Source organism: Mandrillus leucophaeus, unplaced genomic scaffold, assembly GCF_000951045.1.
Source record: "Mandrillus leucophaeus isolate KB7577 unplaced genomic scaffold, Mleu.le_1.0 Scaffold922, whole genome shotgun sequence".
Taxonomy (NCBI): Eukaryota; Metazoa; Chordata; class Mammalia; order Primates; family Cercopithecidae; genus Mandrillus; species Mandrillus leucophaeus.
The window spans coordinates 199,399-221,591 of NW_012110053.1; the positions used below are offsets into that span (position 1 = coordinate 199,399).

At 46.3% G+C, this 22,193-nt stretch overlaps 1 protein-coding gene across 2 annotated transcripts; it reads left to right on the plus strand.

Annotated features, from left to right (window-relative positions):
* Window positions 1-633: 633 nt before the first annotated feature.
* RAB5B (RAB5B, member RAS oncogene family) lies at window positions 634-21,690 on the plus strand. 2 transcript variants are annotated; one of them, XM_011970001.1, is made up of 6 exons: window positions 634-777; window positions 13,876-14,127; window positions 16,914-17,065; window positions 17,632-17,754; window positions 18,312-18,405; window positions 19,074-21,687. In XM_011970001.1, the coding sequence occupies exons 2-6, from the start codon at window positions 13,965-13,967 to the stop codon at window positions 19,187-19,189; spliced, it is 648 nt and encodes a 215-aa protein (XP_011825391.1). In that variant the 5' UTR covers window positions 634-777; window positions 13,876-13,964; the 3' UTR covers window positions 19,190-21,687. The 2 variants fall into 2 exon arrangements, with proteins under 2 accessions (XP_011825391.1, XP_011825392.1); XM_011970002.1 differs by lacking the exon at window positions 17,632-17,754 and having other exon boundaries at window positions 19,074-21,690.
* The last annotated feature ends 503 nt before the right edge of the window (window positions 21,691-22,193 follow it).

A 22,193-nucleotide genomic window follows, 5' to 3' on the forward strand; every position in this document is an offset into this window, starting at 1 on the left:
AAGCTACCACTTCTTGTCGTTGCCATTGTCTCACTCCAACAAAAAACATCTCAGACCGCCCGCCGGCCACCCCAAATACTCCTGTCCCCTGAAGCCTCACTAAAGGGAGGAAGCGCTGATGTCAGGGTTACTTAAATTCCCAGGCTCCGGATCCCTAGAAGAGGTATTTCCCTTTACGCCCGCGAATTTGTCATAGAAGGCGGGGCACTAGAGCCAGCCCCGGCCAAGTCCAGGGGGAGGGGCGAAGGTCAATAGCGGCCTTCCTAAGGCTCCCGTCAACCCCTCCTTGCCTGCCAGTCAAGTCCCGTATTTTCGTAGTACTGGTTAAAGTTTCACTTTGACCCGCCTCCATCACTCACCTGATTAGATGTTTATGAGTCAAAAGGCGGGGTCATGGGGTGTCGAGATTTTATTGGTGGATACATACGCCTGTCGGCACTGTACCGCCCCCTTTCTTCAGGAGCTTGCTCTTTAATGGCTCCTTACCTCGTCCATCTTCGAGGTTTCTCCCTTGCTATTGGTTTGTGGCCCCGCCTGTCGAGTCCCTTGCTCGTACTTGTTGGTGACAGCGCCCAAAGAGACCCGCCTTTCTCCAGAGGATTGGTGGATGAGTGCACATATAGCCCACCCCCCGATGGTAGGCGGGTAATCGAGCTATTGGCTGGAGCCCCCGCCCCAGGGCGAGGAGGAGAAGGAGGGGCAGGAGGGTTTGGTTGAGCTGCAGCTGTTTGTCTGTTCGACACAGGCTTGGGGCCGACGGGGGAGACGGAGCCCCAGGTACCGAGCTGATGGACCCCAAAGGGCAGGGGCGGAAGCGCCCAGGAGATGAGAGCAACCTGGCCTGAGAGCGGAGGCGGGTCTGGTCCTAAGCGAGGGGTTAGAGTGGCCCACCGGAGAGGGGAGCAGGGGGCCGGGCTCCGGCAGGCCTAATGGGGGCGCTGAGGAGGGGACTGGGCGGGCTGGGACCCCGAAGTTGGTGAGTCGGGAAGGCGGCTGGGCTGTGGCGGCGGCCAGGCCGAGGGCCCGACGCTGGAGGCTCGGTGCTTGAGTGAGGGGAGGGGCAGGCCTCATTAAGCAGCGCTGAAGAGGGAGGAGCTGGGGAAAGGGACAGGGCAGCGGGTGAGGTAAGCCCATTTGCTGGGAGGTGAGGATGGGTCAGACCTGTCGCCCGAGCCCCGGGGGTGACTGGAGCTGGGTCCCTCCAGAGAGGTTCATTGGAAGGGCCTGAGAAGGGTTCTTAGTTGGAAAGAAGTGTTCTTTTCAGGGAAAGTGCCTATTGTAAAAAGAACTGAGGGTGCTATGGTGTTGAGCTGAGAGAGATTTGGGTTCAGTGAGGGAGAACCGGGGAAAATGAAGAAGGCTGTATTAATCTAGAAGACTAAGGTAGTTGAAGTAATGGAAGCAGGGCCTGAATCAGTTATGGGAGCTTCTGGGAATGCTGAAGGGTGGACTGGAGGCTCTGGGTCTTGGGAGTACACACTCTTTTGTTCCCTTTAGTATTTAGATGTGGTAATTTGAAGCTTTTTAAAACTCCCAGGGTAGGGATGAAGATCAAAGTAATTTTTTTTTTTCCATGACTGTTGGCTGCTCCAAACTCAGCCCCTACACTTTCTCTTGGCTTCATAGCTGGTCTATATTGCGGTCTGTTTCTTAACTTACTGTTTCCTGTCCTATGAAAGAGCCAAGAGTTGGATTGGGGGCATGTTTTGTCCACTTCTTTCCCACTTAATAATGTGGTCTATAGTGAATACCATGTCTCCTAGAACTGAGAATCTATTTCATTATCTACATGGGAAAAGGGCTTAGAGATCCTCAGCCATCAGGAAATCTTCTGATTATAGTTGGTGAAACTTTTGTGGGACTTAGACTTGACTTGGGTATTTCCCAGGCAGGTAATGGAGTTAACAGGTCCGAAACTATGAGGTGATATCACTGAGGAAGAGATTTGGGGAAGAGTGAGAAATCCCATTTCAAAAGCTTGGCATCACCCCTTGTTCTTTGTCTACTTCAAAAGCCCAGATTTCTGTGCTGTTAAAAAGTTGGGTAAACTATGAAGTATCTGGGGAAGATGGTGAGTAGAGAAAAAGATACAGAGGTGCAGTAGCCCACGTCTGTAATCCCAGCACTTTGGGAGGCTGAGACAGGAGGATCACTTGAGTCCAGGAGTTCGAGGGTACAGTGAGCCACGATCTTGCCACTGCACTCCAGCCTAGGCGACAGAACGAGACCCTGTCTCCAAAAACAACAAAAAAAAGAAGAGTGGAGTACCCTCCTCCCTGCATACTTTTAATGGTCTGCTAGCCTTCTTAGTGCCTCATAGATTGGAGCCTATTGGATTTTCCCTTACTGTGCTTCCTCCTTTTCCCCTTCTCTACCAATATGTTTTATCACTACATTTCTTTTTTTTTTGAGACGGAGTCTTACTCTCTCGCCAGGCTTGAGTGCAGTGGTGCAATCTCGGCTCACTGCAACCTCCACCTCCCAGGTTCAAGAGATTCTCCTGCCTCAGCCTCCCAAGTAGCTGGGACTACAGGCGCGCACCACCACGCCCAGCTCATTTTTGTATTTTTAGTAGAGACGGGGTTTTACCATGTTGGCCAGGATGATCTCAATCTCTTGACCTCATGATCTGCCCGCCTTGGTCTCCCAGAGTGCTGGGATTACAGGCATGAGCCACTGCACCCGGCCATCACTACATTTCTTAATTACAAAAATAATATGTTCATATTTTAAAATATGGAAGCTGTACAGCAGTTTAAGAAGTATAAATCCTCCCACACATACCTTACTCATATTTCATTTAGGAAGGTCAAGGATCAGAGACAGCAAATCAGACTTATCTTGCTTTGCTTTGGGGGATGTGCCACAAAAGGCAGTTCTGTTTTCATGTTCTCACCAAACTCTAGTCTTATTCTTTCTACAGTTTTCCCTTCTGGGATGATACTCTGTTATTTATTGCGTTCCTTTCACAGTTCATTTTGTCTTCTACCAAGTCCAACAAGCAGAGGGCTGTACTGTGTGTTATTCACCTTCAGTACACACACACACACACACACACCCCAAGTTATGTGCTGGGTGTCCTAGGAAATGCCCAAAGAGATGGAACAAAACTTTATGGGGAGAAAGGATCATTTTGTTTGGGACAATTGTTGTCATCTCTGCTAAAGAAAGGAATTTCAGACCCTTATCTCAAATTCATGGTCTCTGGATGTTCATGGTCTCTGCATGTTCACATTACTTGACTATCTCTTTCTTATCCATGATGATGATGGTTCTCCTAAGAGCCCCCTGTATTTGTCTTTCTTTTCTTTTCTTCTATTTTTAGAGACAGAGTCTTGCTCTGTCGCTCAGGCTGGAGTACAGTGTGTGTCTTTCTGTGGGGATCCAAGAAGCTCCAAGCTTATCTGGATTTGAAATCGGTTTTCCTCTAAATCTCAAGAGTCAGAGTACAGCTGGGGCATTTCATATTACCATCTTTTTTTTGGGGGGGGGGCGAGTCTCACTCTGTCACCCAGGCTGGAGTATAGTGGTACGATCTCGGCTCACTGCAAGCTCCGCCTCCCAGGTTCACACCATTCTCCTGCCTCAGCCTCCCAAGTAGCTGGGACTACAAGCGCCTGCCACCACGCCCGGCTGATTTTTTGTATTTTTATTAGAGACAAGGGTTTCACCGTGTTAGCCAGGATGGTCTCGATCTCCTGACTTCGTGATCTGCCCGCCTCGTGCTCTCAAAGTGCTGGGATTACAGGCGTGAGCCACCACGCCCGGCCAACTACCACCTTGTTAATTGAATTTGTCCTTACTGGCTTTAAAAGCCCTCTGTTGTACCCAGCCTTTGTATAGTGCCCATCGGAAACCTCAGTTGTTTCCCCCAAGGAACTTTTCTTACCTATCCTAGAGACAGTGTGTAAGGGTGTGTGTGTGTGTGTTTTTAGATTTTCACTCTTGTCACCCAGGCTGCAGTGCAAAGGCATGATCTCGGCTCACTGCAACATCTGCTTCCTAGGTTCAAGCGATTTTCCTGCCTCGGCCTCTGGAGTAGCTGGGATTACAGGTGTGCGCCACCACGACCAGCTAATTTTTGTATTATTAGTAGAGACGGGATTTTGCCATGCCAGGCTAGACTCAAACTCCTGACCTCAGGTGATCCATGCGCCTCAGCCTCCCAAAGTGCTGGGATTACAGGAGTGAGCCACTGCGCCTGGCCGTGTGTGTGTGTGTGTGTGTGTGTGTGTGTGTGTGTTAATCCTATCTAATTTTTCCAACAGTTTTTTGCGTCTTAAGAGGGAGTTTAGGAGTAGAATTATCAATAAGGAATTTCATACATAGACCTGGATTTGCAAAAATATATTTGGAGAAGAGAACTTTCCCATTGCCCTTCAAGTCATACCTTACATCTTTTTAAAATTTTTTCTTGGACAATCCGTACTGCATAACATACCTCGTATCTTCTCTTACTTTAACTGAAAGCAAATATTGCTCATTGATATGAATTTTACTTCTGAGAAGCAGGCATAGGGTAGAAGAAGCAAGCATATAGATTGCTCCCTAATCCTAAAGCATTTCAGATTGGAAGGTAACCAAAGTGTGAGACAGTGAACTTACAATAAGGAAATGCAGCAGCCCTCTTTGAGGAAGGATACCATAAAACCCTACATGTTATACTCCCACTTCCCACAAGTCTTTTGGGAAAGATTTAGTCATTGACTGAACAGTCACTGAACTGAAGAAGGAGCTACCCAGGTGAACATAGTGTGTGTACATTTCTGGGCAAGGTTGTAGCTTTTGTTCAGGGACAGTGGGTACATTTTCAGAGTGTCTCCTGGTTCTGTGGTGTTAATGGCTCCTTTTTTTAAACTTGTGTTTCTCAAGTCAGGAATTAATAGACAGTGGCCCAAAACTTTTGACCATTCAGCATCAACTGAAAATTTAGCGAACTTTGTTTTTAGCTACAGTTGCCTCAGTGTAGGGCCACATATTGGGTGTGATTAGGCCATCTGAGGCATAGTAACGGGTGACAGGAAAAGCAGTTAGCCCATGTGAGTTGCAATAGTACCTTGTGGGCAAGATCCCAAGGGGGCCCTCCATCCAAGGGAGATCACAGAGGGGTCAGGGAGAGAATTGATTCTCTGAGGCCTATTAAAAACATTCCCAAATGGGGCCATGTGCAGTGGCACATGACTGTAATCCCAGCACTTCGAGAGGCTGAGGCAGGTGGATCACGAGGTCAGGAGATCAAGAGCATCCTGGCTAACACAGTGAAACCCTGTCTCAACTAAACAAAATATAAAAAATTAGCTGGGCATGGTGACGGGCGCCTGTAGTCCCAGCTACTCAGGAGGCTGAGGCAGGAGAATGGCGTGAACCTGGGAGGCAGAGCTTGTAGTGAGCCAAGATTGCACCACTGCACTCCAGCCTGGGCGACAAGAGTGAGACTCCGTCTCAGGGAAAAAAAAAAAAAAAAAAGTCCCAAATGGAATTGAATAAGATCTGTCCAGATGGTACAGAAAAGGAGGAGTTGATTGGGGGAGAGAAGTAGAATTACTTAGCCTTAATTTAGGGAGCATTTAATGAGTACCTACTAGGGATCAGGCAGCATGCTGTGCTTTGAAGAAACTCCCTCTTTTAAAGAAGTTCATAGTGTAGCAGAGCAGACAGATACAATTCATATACTGTGATAATGTGACACATACTATTATAGAAATACAGCAGTCTTTATTTATTTATTTTTTTTTTTGAGACAGAGTCTTGCTTTGTTGCCCAAGCTGGTGTGCAGTGGCTCAATCTGTGCTCACTGCAACCTCCGCCTCCCGGGTTCAAGCAATTCTCATGTCTAGCCTCCTGGGTAACTGGGATTACAAGCCTGTGCCAACATGCCCAGCTAAGTTTTGTATTTTTAGTACAGATGGGGTTTCACCATGTTGACCAGGCTGGTCTCGAACTCCTGACCTCCAGTAATCCACCTGCCTTGGCCTCTCACAGTGCTGGGATTACAGGCGTGCACCACCATGCCTGGCCAGAAATACAGTCTTAATACTGTGGGACCCTACGGGCCTCTAGAGAATGATTGATTCTGTGGGGGAGAGGGTGATTATGTAATTTCACTGAAGTAACATTTGAGCTTGGTCTTATGAGATATATAGAATTTTCATAGGCAGACAAGTAGGGATGGGCATTCCAATCTTACCTAGGTCAATAATAGGGAGTTTGTACTACCATGTTGATAAAAGGTAAGTATGCTTTTTGCCTCTTGGAGAAATATAAGGGAAAGGGTGGGGGATGTGGAAGGAATCTCATTTAATCCAGTGACTCATTGGGTAACATTGGATCAACAAAATGAAGAGCTGAGCCAAGTGGTAGAACTCTCATTTCAAGATTTTGGTGACTTGGGTTTAAACAAAGTTGGAGAGGGAGATGAAGGTATTTACTGGTTTCTGCTCTATCTTCCCTACTTAGTAAACCTCTCACATTAATTGCAGGGCCCACCAAATCTTGCAAAAGTTACTACTTGTTTCCTTACTGCCTCCCATTGAATTACTTCTATTTGAACTGTCCTGGCAGGGGCTGGTCAAAGACCTTCTAGAAAAGAGTAGTGATGAATTAATTCTTACGTCAGAAGGATATGGGACTGGATCCCAGTTACCAGGGAAGACCTGGGTCTTCTTAATTTGTTTTTAGTCCCAAAGCAAGTAGTTACCTAAACTGAATAGAGGCAGGAACTCTATCCAGTCTAAGCTCTTGATCCTGTCGTGGTGTTCTCTTCACAGTTCAGCATTTCCTGCTTCCTTAAAAAGTACAGTGGTTCCCAGCACTTTGGGAGGCCAAGGCGGGTGGATCACGAGGTCAGGAGATCGAGACCATCCTGGCTAACACGGTGAAACCCCGTCTCTACTAAAAATACAAAAAAAAAAACCAGCCAGGCATGGTGGCGGGCGCCTGTAGTCCCAGCTACTTGGGAGGCTGAGGTAGGAGAATGGCGTGAACCCAGGAGGCAGAGCTTGCAGTGAGCCAAGATCGCACCGCTGCACTCCATCTCAAAAAAAAAAAAAAAAAAGGTATAGTGGTATAAAAGAGGCAGGAGTAGGAGTCCTACATTTAGTACTTAGCAGTTGGCTGTATGGTAACACTTGACAAGTTGACTAATTTTATTTTATTATTTATTTATTTATTTTTGAGACAGAATTTCATTCTGTGTCCAGGCTGGAGTGCAGTCTCATGATCTCGGCTCACTGCTACATCTGCCTCCCAGGTTCAAGCGATTCTCGTGCCTCAGCCTCCTGAGTAGCTGGGATTACAGGCGCGCACCACCACACCCAGCTAATTTTTGTAGTTTTAGTAGAGACAGGTTTTCACCATGTTGGCCAGGCTGGTCTCGAACTCCTGACCTCAGGTGATCCGCCCGCCTTGCCCTCCCAAAGTGCTAGGATTACAGGCGTAAGCCACCGTGCCTAGCCCAAATTGACTAATTTTGTGTGTCTCAGTTTCCTCACCTGTAAAATACAGAGACTGGACTAAATGACCTCTAGACTGGCTCTGATCTGCCTGACGGACCTTAAGGCTGACAACTGGTACTGGGTTGGACTCCAGTGGCTATATATACCGAGAACTCTGTCTCCGTTGATAGGTGATAGACTTCTGGAGGCTTCATAAGTATTTGGTTTAGGGACTTAAAGCTAACAAGTGGAAGGAGGCTTGAGGAATGGAGTGTTATTCTAGCTGACACTGCTAAGACACCTTTACTGTTATGCCTACTTTGCTGCACTGCTTGGGAGAGCTGCCCACATTAAAGAACATCCTCCATCCCCATCTCCTGCCCCCAGTGGGCTAACCCATGGTCAGGCCTCAATCCTCCCTAGTTAATGGGTCTTTTTTTGGTTTGTTTTTGAGATGGAGTCTTGCTCTGTCGCCCAGGCTGGAGTGCAGTGGCGCAGTCTCGACCCACTGCAGCCTCCGCCTCCCAGGTTCAAGCAGTTCTCCTGCTTCAGCCTCCCAAGTAGCTGGGATTACAGGCATCAGCCACCACACCTGGCTAATTTTTGTGTTTTTAATAGAGACAGGGTTTTACCATGTTGGCCAGATTGGTGTTGAACTCCTGACCTCAGGTGATCCACCCAACTCGGCCTCCCAAAGTGCTGGGATTACAGGCATGAGTCACTGCACCCAGCAGAGCTGCACTTCTAAGGGCAGTTAAATCTGATTTCTTCTCTTCTGAGCTAAAAAGGTTGAAAGGAAGAAAAACCTGCCCCGTCTCCCTTTTTTTTTTTTTTTTGCCTCAGGTTTGAAGGTAATAATTATCATACCACTTGACTGGTTTACCAAAAAAAAAAAAAAAAAAATTGTGGGAAAAAAATCCGAATAGGAAATAAATCAGTTGAATTTTATATGTATTATTTCATTTCTGTACCACCTATCTTTTGAGAGTCCAGCTATTATATTTTTTAAATGATACCCTTATAAACATGATGAGATTAAAGGTCAAAGCTTAGAGGTGGCCCGTTAATTGCTGTGAACAGGGAAGAAGGCAGGACATATTCTTTCTTTTTCAGAGGTGGGGTCTTGTTACATTGCCCAGGCTGGTCTCAAACTCCTGGGCTCAAGTGGTCCTCCTGCCTTGGCCTCCCAAAATGCTGGGATTACAGACATGAACCACAATGTCCAGCCACAACATATTCTTAAGGCTACATATTAGGGTGGGAGGTAGTCTTTTCTAAGTTAGTAGTTACTGATCTCTGAGAATCCAGGGTTGCTTAGTAGCAAGAAAGCTTGCTGACCACATCTGGGCTCCAGCTTGACTTCCCATCTCTGGGAGTTAGTGACAGGGACTTTGCAACTTAAGCGTGTCTGCAACTGTTTCCTGTCTTTACACTCCCCCAGAGCTCAAGTGATATGTTTAGCTATGAGAATTCAGTCCATTCTAACTCCCACATTTTCATATATTGTAGAGTAGTAACATTGAGGCTTAATATTCTACCCCTTGGATCACATGCTTTGAAATACATAAAAATGTGGTGAGGGAGTAAGTTGAAAAAACTAGTAACTTTTTCTGTTGTTTCTTGAGAGTACAGCGTATATATGTCACCTGAAGGAAACTTGATCAGCTTATCATCTGTCCTTTTTTTTATTATTATTATTATGTCACCTGTCTTCATTTATTTATTTATTTATTTTGAGAGATGGAGTCTTGGTCTGTTGCTCAGGCTGGAGTGCAGTGGCGTAATCTCGGCTCACTGCAACCTCCGCCTTCTGGGTTCAAGCGATTCTCCTGCCTCAGCTTCCCAAGTAGCTGGGACTACAAGCATGTGCTGCCTTGGCCAGCTAATTTTTGTATTTTTTAGTAGAGACGGGGTTTCACTATATGTTGGCCAGGCTGCTTTCGAACTCGTGACCTCAGGTGATCCGCCCGCCTTGGCCTCTCAAAGTGCTGGGATTACGGGCATAAGCCACTGCGCCCGGCCTATTCATTTATTTTTTGAGACAAGGTCTCACTTTGTGGCCCATGTTGGAATGCAGTGGCATAATCACAGCTCACTGCAGCCTCAACCTCCTGGGCTCAAGTGATCCTCCCACCTCAGCCTCCTGAGTAGCCAGGATGACAGGCATGTGCCACCATGCCTGGCTAATTTTTTTTTTTTTTTTTAGAGACAAGGTCTCACTATGTTGCCGACACTTGTCTTGAACTCCTGGCCTCAAGCAATCCTCCCACCTCAGCCTTCCAAAATGCTGGTATTACAGGTGTGAGCCACCAAGCCGGGCTGTGTTTACCTTTTTAAAGTTTACCATTCTGCTGGTCTGTCCTCTTTTCCTACGAGACAGTGTGTATGAATACCACGTAAATATGAGGTGCTTTAGAAGTAATTCATCCTCACAGATGCCTTAAGCAGCAAGTTTCTTAAATGTACACAGAACTTTGGAAGTGAATTCAAATTCTGCTCTTTGCCACTTTCACCAATTCCATTCGCCCACAAAGATCCTTATAAATGGGGAAGCTCCCAGCACTTTGGGAGGCTGAGGCGGGTGGATCACTTGAGGTTGGGAGTTCGAGACCAGCCTGACCAACATGGAGAAACCCCATCTCTACTAAAAATACAAAGTTAGCCGGGCGTGGTGGTACATGCCTGTAATCCCAGCTACTCGGGAAGCTGAGGCAGGAGAATCACTTGAACGCGGGAGGCGGAGGTTGCGGTGAGCCGAGATCATGCCATTGCACTCCAGCCTGGACAACAAGAGCGAAACTGTCTCAAAAAAAAGAAGAAGAAGGGGTAAGCTGAGGATCAGAAAAACAAATGGAGTGAGTAGCCTAAGATCACAGTGGGTTGTGGCAAAGCAGAGAACAGAACTCGATCTTGCCTGATTCCAGAAACTACCAACTCTGCAGGACTGCTTCTGTCTAGGTTGGCTCTCCCCACTTTCATGATAGCTCTGTAACTTTAGTGGCAGGGTTGGAGAATTCTCTGATCCCTGGAAAGCCCATCATTTGGTCCTCATCTGAATTTCATCCAGAAGTGCTTGAGTAGTAACCATAACTATAGACTGTCCAGAAACTAAACTTATTTCCGTCCCTACTAACCCATCTTTCAGTGTCAGGCCTCTCCAAAGCAGTGTTTATAAAACTCTTTTTTTAAAATGATAACTCATAGTTTTAAAAAATGAATAAATAATTTAAAAATAAACTGATTACATTGGGAGACCCCATCTTTACACAAAATAGAAAAAATTAGCCAGGTGTGGTGGAGGATCGCTGGAGCCCAGGAGTTGGAGCCGACAATGAGCTGTGATCACTCCACTGCACTGCAGCCTGGGCACCAGAGTGAGACTATCTCTAAAAATTGAAAATAAATTTTAAAATGTTATAATTAAAGATACTCATTTAAATTGAATAAATTTAGCTTTATGAAAAATTTGCTGTATCATCTTTATTTTGATCCTTTCGTCATAGGCCATTGAAAACTTAATCATAAAATGGTACATGTATATCTGGATTTTTAGGACTGACTGACCAAGGGGACTACAGAATACCCAGTAGAATCAAAGTAATTGTCATGTTCCTCTGTATTAATGTAGTCTACTTTGGGACCTTGAATTCTCACCTCTCATTCCTTTGCTAACTTCCTCTTTACCCTTTAGTTCTGTCTCCTTTTTGTTTTTCAGAGACAGGGTCTTCTTCTGTCGCCCATGCTGGAGTGCAGTGGTGCAATCAGCTCACTACAACCTTCAACTCCTGGGCTCCAGTGATTCTGTCACCACAGCCTCTGCTCACTGCAACCTCCACCTCACAGGTTCAAGCAATTCACCTGCCTCAGCCTCCCGAGTAGCTGGGACTACAGGCATATGCCACCACATCCAGCTAATTTTTGTATTTTCAGTAGAGACAGGGTTTCACCATGTTTACCAGGCTGGTCTCAAACTCCTGACCTCCTGATCCGCCCGCCTTGGACTCCCAAAGTGCTGGGATTACAGGTGTGAGCCACTGTGCCCGCCTTTTTTTTTTTTTCGAGACGGAGTCTCGCTCTGTCACCGAGGCTGGAGTGCAGTGGCGCAGCCTCAGCTCAGTGCACCCTCTACCTTCTGGGTTTAAGCAATTCTCCTGCCTCAGCCTCTGGAGTAGCTGGGATTACAGGTATGCAGTACCACACCCAGCTAATTTTTTTTGTTTCTTTAGTGTAGACGGGGTTTCACCATGTTGGCCAGGCAGGTCTCAAACTTCTGACCTTAAATTATCCACCCACCTCAGCCTCCCACAGTGCTGGGATTATAGGCATGAGCCACTGTACCCAGCCTGTGGCTGCTTTTTAGGAATATATTGATAACAACTAATATTGAGATATATTTTAATAGCTATTAGCACTATGCTAAACACATCTTTCACTTTGTAGCTATGAGGATGGTATTTTTTCCATTTTACAAAGGTAAAAGGTAAGGCTTAGAGAGGTAGAGAAATTCTCTTTATGTCATATTAGTAATGATTAGTAGCTTAATATTTAGCACTTAGTATATATCAAATACTTAAAATACTTAAGTTATTTATATGCATTATCTCATTTAATCCTTACAACACCCTTTTGAAGTAGGTGCTTATAAGGCTGTTACCTCATTTTACAGATGAGGAAATGAATGCACACATATATTTAGTGACTTGCCCAAGGTTCATAGCCAATAAGTAGAACTGGAAAACAATCCGGAGAATTGGACTCCAGAGCCTGTATTCCTCTGCATTGCCTCCTGTATGATTTTCTGTCTTTACTATCTAGTAAGTGGGATTACTGAAATTTTTAAACCCCAGTTTAACTCCAGACCCACTAATCGTGGTGACAAAATAATGTTTCCCCACATATGCCACAGAGTATAATGTCTGTGAAGTCACTAGGATCTGCTTTGGAAAAGCGAAAGATCAATTTGAACAAGCAAAGTACAACTCTCAAGCAGTGCTTAGGTTTGGGAGAGAGGTTTTTGCATGCTCTGCCCATGCTAACTCCCCTTTGAATTTCATAGCTCCTTTCTGCTCAGAGTCAGGATGATGAAATGTATTCAGATTTAGACAATTAGAATCTCAAAGTCCCAACTCTTCTCTCTGTTCCCTGCCCCACCAGCAGCTTTCTTAGCCCTCTTAGAAGATAGAGGAGTTGATTCAGTGTATTCTTTAATCAAATATTGATCGCTTGCAGACTTATCCCTTATACCATCCTCTGGAGACTCCTGCATGTCTTTAGAAGGTATACCTTTCTCTGCCTCTAATTTGGAGGGCTACAGCTGTTTGGCCCCTTTGGTGTGGAGGGTAATCTAATCCCTAGGCACCAGCAAGACAGCTGCAGGTTGAGAGTAGGTCAAGCTTACTGACTCTTGATAAGCTTTCAGATTTGGAAAGATGGGAGAAACAAAGTGAAAAAAGTTGTTAATGAAACAAAGAGTTGATAATGAATGTGATCTGTTGGTTGTATTTCTCTCCTTCAACCAAAAATGAGAAAGGATAGATTTTCTGGCAATGGGACCCTGGTTAGATCTTTAGAAATGTCTTATCAGGGAGACCAGTCATATATAAAAGATATATCAGCATCTACCCTTCTGCCCTTAGGAGGGGTGACTCTTATCCCACACCCCTAGAGTGAATCTCTCATTTTGACAGAGAGCTAAAGAAAAAGGAAAAGAAGGCCAGGCATGGTGGCTCACGCCTGTAATCCCAGCACTTTGGGAGGCCAAGGCGGGCGGATCACCCGAGGTCGGGAGTTCAAGACTAGCCTGACCAACATGGAGAAACCCCATCTTTACTAAAAATACAAAATTAGCCAGGCGTGGTGGTGCGTGCCTGTAATCCCAGCTACTCGGGAGGCTGAGGTGGGAGAATTGCTTGAACCTGTGAGGCAGAGGTTGCGGTAAGCCAAGATCACGCCACTGCGCACCAGCCTGGGCAACAAGAGTGACGTCTCAAAAAAAAAAAAAAAAGGAAAAGAAGAGCACAGCACCAGGATGCCAAGGAGATACTGGGGATCTAGGGTACCTGTGGGTGGATCTGGATATTCTTCAGGCCAACTAAAGGCTGATCACTTTGTGTGACTCAAACAAAAAACCTTGAAGATATGGTGGGGAATTACTGGGGAATTAAAAACTCTCAGTTTTCAGTCCCTCTATTTCAGTTCCCTTGGCAGTTAGAGATTAGGTGGTAGGGCAGACTCCAGAAGCAGTTCTTATTTTGCTGTTCCCAACTCTTACCACTGAGGGTCAGCTGCCTGGGACCTTCTCAGAGGTATAACCTGTCAATAGCAGATGACTGCCAGAGCTAAGTCCTCATAGGAGCAAGGAGATGAAGAGATTCTATCCTCCTCTGAAAAGCGATTGCAGCTTCAATGGATGTATGTCTAATTCACTTTTTTTTTCTTGCAGGAGTGTTGAAGCCTGGAAATCCCCTCCCCTTCCCCCCCCCTTTACAGCATTCCCCTCCCTCCACCCTTTCCCACTCTGATAATCTGGCCATGACTAGCAGAAGCACAGCTAGGCCCAATGGGCAACCCCAGGCCAGCAAAATTTGCCAGTTCAAATTGGTGCTGCTGGGAGAATCTGCAGTGGGAAAGTCAAGCCTGGTGTTACGTTTTGTCAAAGGGCAGTTCCATGAGTACCAGGAGAGCACCATTGGAGGTGAGTGCCTCGGGGTAAGAGGAGATTGAATGTTTGGTAAGGGTTTTGTCTTTTTTTTTTTTTTGATGGAGTCTTACTCTGTTGCCCAGGCTGCAGTGCAGTGGCACAATCTTGGCTCACTGTAACCTCTGTCTCCCAGGTTCAAGCGATTCTCATGCCTCAGCCTCCCAAGTAACTGGGATTACAGGTGCACACCATGGCGCCTGGCTAATTTTTGTATTTTTAGTGGAGAGAGGGTTTCACCATGTTGGCCAGGGTGGTCTCAAACTCCTGACCTCAGGTGATCTGCCTGCCTCGGCCTCCCAAAGTGCTGGGATTACAGGCGTGAGCCACCGCGCCTGGCTGGTAAGGCTTTTGAAAAGAGATCCAAGACCTGATTATGGAGCTGGCCCTCTTAGTTGCGTTCTTTTCCCCAGAAGTGGAAACCCTTTATAAAAACAGAAGCCGGGCCCAGTGGCCCACCACTTTGGAAGGCCAAGGTAGGTGGATCACCTGAGGTCAGGAGTTTGAGACCAGCCTGCCCAACATGGCGAAATCCTGTCTCTACTAAAAATACAAAAAATTAGCCGGGCATGTTCGCGGTTGCCTGTAATCCCAGCTACTTGGGAGGCTGAGGCAGGAGAATCACTTGAACCCGCGAAATGGAGGTTGCAGTGAGCCAAGATTGCGCCACTGTACTCCACCCTGGGCAACAAAAGTGAAACTCCATCTCAAAAAAAAAAAAAGAAAATTGCGGTAAAATAGGCTGGGCATGGTGGCTCACACCTATATATAATCCCAGCATTTAGGAGGCCGAGGCAGGCGGATCACTTGAGGCCAGGAATTCTAGACCAGCCTGGCCAACATGGTGAAACTGTGTATCTACTAAAAATACAAAAATTAGCTGAGCGTGGTGGCACGTGCCTGTAATTCCAGCTACTCAGGAGGCTGAGGTAGGAGAATTGCTTGAACCCAGGAGGTGGGGGTTGCAATGAGCCAAGATTGCGCCATTGCACTCCAGCCTGGGTGACTAGAGCGAAAATCCGTCTCAAAAAAACAAAAACAACAACAACAACAAAAATTAGCTGGGCATGGTTGCACATGCCTGTAATTCCAGCTACTTGGGAGGCTGAGGCAGGAGACTTGCTTGAACCCGAGGCGGAGGTTGCAGTGAGCCAAAATTGCGCCCGTGCATTTTACCCTAGGCGAAGGAGCGAGACTGTGTTTCAAAAAAAAAAATCTGGTAAAATAGAGGCTGGAACTAATGCAAAATACAAAGGGTGTCTGTCTTTCTCATCTTTGCTACCTTTTCCCTGCTACTACCCCAAAATAGGGTGCTAATTCAATAAAGGATCTTTTATGAGAACCTCCATATTATTCCCTCCCCTTGTTATTTTTATTTATTTATTTATTTGTTTTTGAGATTGAGTCTCCCTCTGTTGCCCAGACTGGAGTGCAGTGGTGCAATCTTGGCTCACTGCAACTTCCGCCTCCCAGGTTCAAGTGATTCTTGTGCCTCAGCCTCCTGAGCAGCGGGGATTATAGGCACGCACCACCACACCCGGCTAACTTTTGTACTTTTAATAGAGACAGGGTTTTGCCATGTTGGCCAGGCTGGTCTCGAGCACCTGACCTCAAGTGATCCGCCCGCCTCGGCCTCCCAAAGTACTGGGATTACAGACATGAGCCACCATGCCCGGCTGCTTTCCCCTTCTTATTAGTCTTCTTCGAAATGTATTCCTGGACCTGCAGCAGATTAGATGAAAAAGTAACAGCCAAATAATATTAATAATGATGGGACTTGCCACCAAGCTTTAAAATCTTCTAATTAATTATTATTTTTTTTGGATACTGAGTCTCACCCTGTTGCCCAGGCTGGAGTGCAGTGGTGCAGTGGTTGCCCACTGCAACTTCCGCTTCCCCAGTTCAAGCAATTCTGCTGCCTCAGCCTCCCGAGTAGCTGGGATTACAGGTGTCCACTACCACGACTGGTTAACTTTTGTGTTTTTAGTAGAGGCGGGGTTTCACCATCTTGACCAGGCTAGTCTCGAACTCCTGACCTCAAGCCATCGGCCTGCCTTGGCCTCCCAAAGTGCTGGGGTTACAGACGTGAGCCACTGCGCCCAGCCAATCCTCTAATTCTTTTGTTTGTTTTTTGAGACAGAGTTCCGCTCTTGTTGACCAGGCTGGAGTGCAGTAGCGCCATATTGGCTCACTGCAACCTCCACCTCCCAAGTTCAAGCAATTCTCTGGCCTCAGCCTCCCGAGTAACTGGGATTCCAGGTGCCCACCACCACGGCTGGCTAATTTTTGTATTTTTAGTAGAGATGGGGTTTCGCCATGTTGGCCAGACTGGTCTCAAACTCCTGACCTCAGGTGATCTACCCGCCTCGGCCTCCCAAAGTGCTGGGATTACAGCCGTGAGCCACCGTGCCTGGCCCAATATTCTAATTAATTCTTGACGTGACTTTTATCTGAAGCTATTGTGTCTGTCATTTGTTATTCTCCTATTTTGGTTAGAAGAAAGATGACGCTTATAAGTGCCAGTTCTTCTATCCCTCTTAGTTTATGATGTACCCCCATTCCTTAGCCAGTGACATTTCTGGCAGGAAGGACTTAGTCAAGGGCAGTCTTAATCCTGGTTCCAAGACTTAAATGTAAGGAGAACTCGAAATCTTTTCCTGTAGCTGAGTATACTGGGTGGTGACTGGTCTTAGTGTGAGGGCAATTATATTTTAAAGGGGAGTGGGATGTTCACATTCATCCTCCCACTTACAGCATCTTCCCCTCCATTCTCTCATCCATAGCGGCCTTCCTTACCCAGTCCGTTTGTCTAGATGACACAACAGTCAAGTTTGAGATCTGGGACACAGCTGGGCAGGAGCGATATCACAGCTTAGCCCCTATGTACTACAGGGGTGCCCAAGCTGCAATCGTGGTTTACGACATTACTAATCAGGTAAGTGAGCAAAGAAGACTGTCCTTGCTGGCCGGGCATGGTGGCTCCTGCCTGTAATCCCGGCACTTTAGGAGGCCAAGGCAGGTGGACCATGAGGTCAAGATGTTGAGACCATCCTGGCCAACATGGTGAAACCCTGTCTCTACTAAAATTACAAAAATTAGTTGGGCGTGGTGTTGCATGCCTGTACTCGGGAGGCTGAGGCAGGAGAATCTCTTGAATCCAGGAGGTGGAGGTTGCAGTGAGCTGAGATCGAGCCACTGCACTCCAGCCTGGGCGACAGAGCAAAACTCAGTCTCAAAAAAAAAAAGAAGGTCCTTGCTTATGTTTAGAGGAGTTAGATTGGGGCAGGGGGTAGGGGGCAGAAAACGGGTTCTTGAAATAGCAAGTAAGAGTACAAATTATGCTTGCAAGTGCTAAGAAGATAGATAATGAATTATCAGAGACCTGTGGTTTCAGTGAGGGAAGACCACCTAGAAAAGGTGAATTTTGAGACTCACTTTAAAAGGTGATGGATATGGATTAGCAGTCATTCCAGCCTACTCATTCTCTTCATGTTTTCCTAGGAAACCTTTGCCCGAGCAAAGACATGGGTGAAGGAACTACAGCGACAGGCCAGTCCTAGCATCGTTATTGCCCTGGCAGGGAACAAAGCTGACCTGGCCAACAAGCGTATGGTGGAGTATGAAGTAAGATGGCCCATGGAGTTCCTCTCTTAACACTTCCTCTGTTCCTGGGACCTTTTTTTCTCCAAACCAGCCCTCTCTGAATTCAAACATCAACTGAGGACATTCATTGTCTCATTCCCCAGTTCTACACCAAGTTAAATACAGCAACACTGTGACCCTAATCACAGCCAGGAGATTTTTAGAGGAGTCAGGAGAAAATTCCAGAGCAGAGGGTTAGGGAAGTACCAGCTGTGGGGGTACCAGTGTGAAAACGGGAAGGAGGGAGCAATTACATTTGAGGTAAGGGACTATTCAAGTGTCAGAATCCAAAAGCCCCCAACTAACTTACCCTTTCCCCTATAATTAAGCTTTCTGACATTTGTGTGTTGGACTGAGTGGACATGGGGTCATCTTGAGGGAGTTGTCATTAAATTATGCATCTGGGCTAGCTGGCTCGAAGGGGTATTAATTAAGGGGAGGGAACCTAGGATTTTGCCTAGCTGTTGTGCTAGGGAGTGGAAAGGCAATACTCATTCCCACCCTATATTCTGAGCACCAATACCCCCCACTCCTTGCAGGAGGCCCAGGCATATGCAGATGACAACAGCTTATTGTTCATGGAGACTTCAGCCAAGACGGCTATGAACGTGAATGATCTCTTCCTGGCAATAGGTAAGGTCAGAACATCCTGAGATCTTCCTTTTTCCCTCATTTATAGGCAAAATTATAGCTAACCCAAATCAAGGATAGGTGCAAGTATCTCCTTTTGCAAAAACTTTAGGTATGGAAATATCTTAACTTTCTGTTGTGACCTCCATCCTTGGCTGCAGCTTTAGCTCCCTTGTCTTCAATGTGTAAGTTTGCTGGCTGGGCATGGTGGCTCAGGGCCGGGCACCATGACTCATGCCTGTAATCCCAGCATTTTGGGAGGCTGAGGTGGGCGGATCACGAGGTCAAGAGATAGAGACCATCCTGGCCAACGTGGTGAAACACTGTCTTTACTAAAAATACAAAAATTAGCTGGGTGTGGTGGCGCACGCCTGTAGTCCCAGCTACTTGGGAGGCTGAGCCAGGAGAATCACTTGAACCTGGGAGGTGGAGGTTGTGGTGAGCTGAGATTGTGCCACTGCACTCCAGCCTGGCAATAGAGCAAGACTTCGTCTCAAAAAAAAAAAAAAAAAAAAAGTTTGCCAACAGTGAACCCTCCCATCTTCAGAACATTCTTTTAATCTCCCAAATTCTCCCTTTCCCCAACTCAGTAGCCATTTTTGGGGGGTGGGGGCAGAGGGGTAGGGAAGTAAAGTCTACCATACTTTGTTCTCTTCTCTTTTTATCTGTAGCTAAGAAGTTGCCAAAGAGTGAACCCCAGAATCTGGGAGGTACAGCATGCCGAAGCCGGGGTGTGGATCTCCATGAACAGTCCCAGCAGAACAAGAGCCAGTGTTGTAGCAACTGAGGGGGTGGCTAGCAGCAAACAAGTATGGAGCTAGCACGAGAGCTAAGAAATAACCTCCATCCCTACCCCTCAGCACACAGCCCCTACGGTAACAGCACACTGAGCCCTGGCTCCCAAGGGCTGCCTCCTGACAGCTCCGTCATGGCACTTTTTAACGCTTCAGCAACCAACACCAGGCAGCTGTTGCCACTGGCCTCCTACCCCCTACTCTGGGGCTTGGGGGTCAACTCCCCCCAGGACTTACCTTCCAAAACAAACTTTCTTCACTTTGTATTATAGGTACAAGACAGCGACTTACTTATCTTTTCTCCTCCTCCTTAGTGTTCCTCCCCATTTTTTCAGAAAACACTTCTGACTCCTGTCCCTTCCCCTTCTGCTTTTGGTCAATCCCTGTTCTTGATCCTCTTTTCTCCTCTCCCCAGGATGCAGAAAGTGGTGAACCCAGGAGCTGAGGAAGGAGGTTTCCAGTTCATTTACATTAAGGGCCCTGGGGGAGAATAAAGCTCAGAGCAGGAGGGAGTAAGGAAACATTTCCTTTTTGTTTTTATTTGGTTGGAGTTTTTCATATTTGAAAACATTGTGGTATCCATGAGTTGGCCTTGTGGAGGGTGTTCCTAGGCAGAGGTGAGAATGAGGAGGCAAGCTCTCAGGCACCAGGCAGGAGGTGCCTTGTAAGCAAACTGGGCGGAGGTGGAGGTTCAGTGTCATCTGTGGCTCTGTAACTCTTCAAAGGCCAAGTTTCCCCTCACGCAGCCTCTTAGGTAGTGTTTCCCCTATCATGGGGATTGGACCCCAGAGTCCTCCAAAGAATCTTCACTGGTTGCCTGCATCTTTGGCTCTGCTGTGATCTGATTGGAGGAGGGACAGTTTCTGGTACCCATCCTCTGATTTATACATATGCATTTTTTTCCCTCTGGCCTTTAGATGGCCTCAGCCCCAGCCGCCATATGCCCCTGCAGTTTGCACTTTAATTGATGGTAGTTCAGTTGGGGTACTTATTTTATGGAAGTTTTGATTGATTTACTTCCCCTCCCACCTTCTTAATTCAATGAAATCTGAGGTTAATACGAGGTTTGAGGAGAGGTTATAGATAAAAGTACCAGTGGCAGCTACTCAAGTCCTATCTCCACTGTTAGCTTCCTCCAACTCTAATTCTTAACCTATATTCTTGCCAACCTAGCTATTGAGTATAGGTTTGCCTTTCCTGGAGAATTAACTGAGCAACTGGGGAGAGTGTCAGGATAGCACAGGCCAAGGTAGGGAAATAAAAATGAGGTCAGGCAAAAGGGAGGAGTTTTCTCTCCTTTCCCAGGTTTCACACTCAATTTGATATCCATTACCATGTCTTTTCTACTTCCTTGTAAATAGGTATGATCTTTATTCCCACTGTACAGTCTGTTCTATCCTCTGCCTCCCATCAGGCCCTGTTTCTTTTCCCTTTTGTTAATATCTTGAATTTAGTCCCTCCATCTTTAATCTCCCCATCCCTCCCCACCATGCAACCAGTGGTTTAATCCATGTACCACTAGGGGCTAGTACCACAGAGGCCTCCTGTGGTGCCCTCATATCATACCACCTGTTCCTGTGGACAGGGAATGACCAGCACTGAAGGTACCTTACAACTGGCTCATATTATCAGAGGACCTTGGTCCTTTCTGAATCTCTAGTCTCTCTTCATATCCCTTATCAGGTGTTTTAAGATGTCTCTGAGAAGCCATCAAGGCAAAAGAGAACTTTAAGTTCCTTGTTCCAGCCTAGAGTTTTGGGAAAGAAAGAAAGAGAAAGGAAAGGTCACAGTGACCTAGGATTGGAACCTTTTTGCTGTTCTGGCTTGCAGACTACCTTCTATCCCACAACAGCTGAGAAATCTATGAAGCTGAGATTCTGAAGGACCCAGCTTAGTTTCTTCCACTTAGGCCTCAATTCCCTTCCTTTTCCAGGGGCAGCCTTAGTTCCCATGGCCCTGAAACACACACATTTCCCCCTTCCTTTCCCAGAAGCCACTGACCCCCCCAAAGCACCCAGTGCATCTATTTTACAAGTGGAAGAACTAGGATGGCTTTCTAAAGTCTCCTAGAAATGAAGTTCTTTCTCTGTGCAGCTTTCCCCCATGGAGCAGAGTGAAGATGTTTCATTGTCTTGGGGCTGGGAAACCACTTCCCCAGGCTTCTCCCTCCCCCACCCCCATAGGAAAAGGATTTGGCCTTAGCTTCTGGGCCTATCGGCTGCCTTCCCTCTACTTCCTACCACCTCTTCTGCCTTCCTTTGAGCTCTGTTGGGCTTGGGGATCTTAGTTTATTTTTTTGTATTATTTCCCAGCTCATTTTTTTCTTCTGGTCAGTTTTTTTAAGGGGGGGTGTTTTGGTTTTTTGTTTTTGTTTCGCTTCTAAGAAAGCATTTGCCTTTCTTCCTCTCCCAACATAACAATCGTGGTAACAGAATGCGACTGCTGATTTACCGATGTATTTAATGTAAGTAAAAAAAGGAAAAAAAGAAAAGGGCATTGGAGTGTTGCTTGCTTTTTTTTTTTTTTTTTTTTTTTTTTTGCTGTTTGTCAGGTACTAGGAATTTGGAAGAAAGGATACTCGGTAATGTTTTACTGAATCAGAAACACACCTTGCCCTGCATCTTGATACATCCTTATTCCCTTTAATCTTTTCTTAAACATCGAGTTTAGAAAATAGCCCTTCTATTGCTATTTAATCACCCCTATTCTAAGGCCACTAGATTGTTCATCAAATCAAACCCTATTATATCTTTTTAGGTCCTCATAATGTAATGTATATGTGTAGGGTGTGGTCTATGGATCTTTGGGCCCACTGATGAGATTGGAGGGGGGGTGCTATTTGAAGTAGTATACAAAAATGTATGTGCTTTTTGTTTGTTTGTTTGTTTGAGATGGAGTCTCTGTCGCTAGGCTGGAGTGCGGTGGTGTGATCTTGGTTCCCAGCAATCTCCACCTCCCGAGTTCAAGTGATTCTCCTGCCTCAGCTTCCTGATCCCT

Bases quoted from the DNA above. Each gene is read 5' to 3' on its own strand.
- RAB5B (XM_011970001.1), top strand. From the start codon at position 13,965: ATGACTAGCAGAAGCACAGCTAGGCCCAATGGGCAACCCCAGGCCAGC. The intron at 17,066-17,631 runs GTAAGTGAGCAA...ATGTTTTCCTAG, and splicing joins TTTACGACATTACTAATCAG to GAAACCTTTGCCCGAGCAAA. The intron at 17,755-18,311 runs GTAAGATGGCCC...CACTCCTTGCAG, and splicing joins AGCGTATGGTGGAGTATGAA to GAGGCCCAGGCATATGCAGA.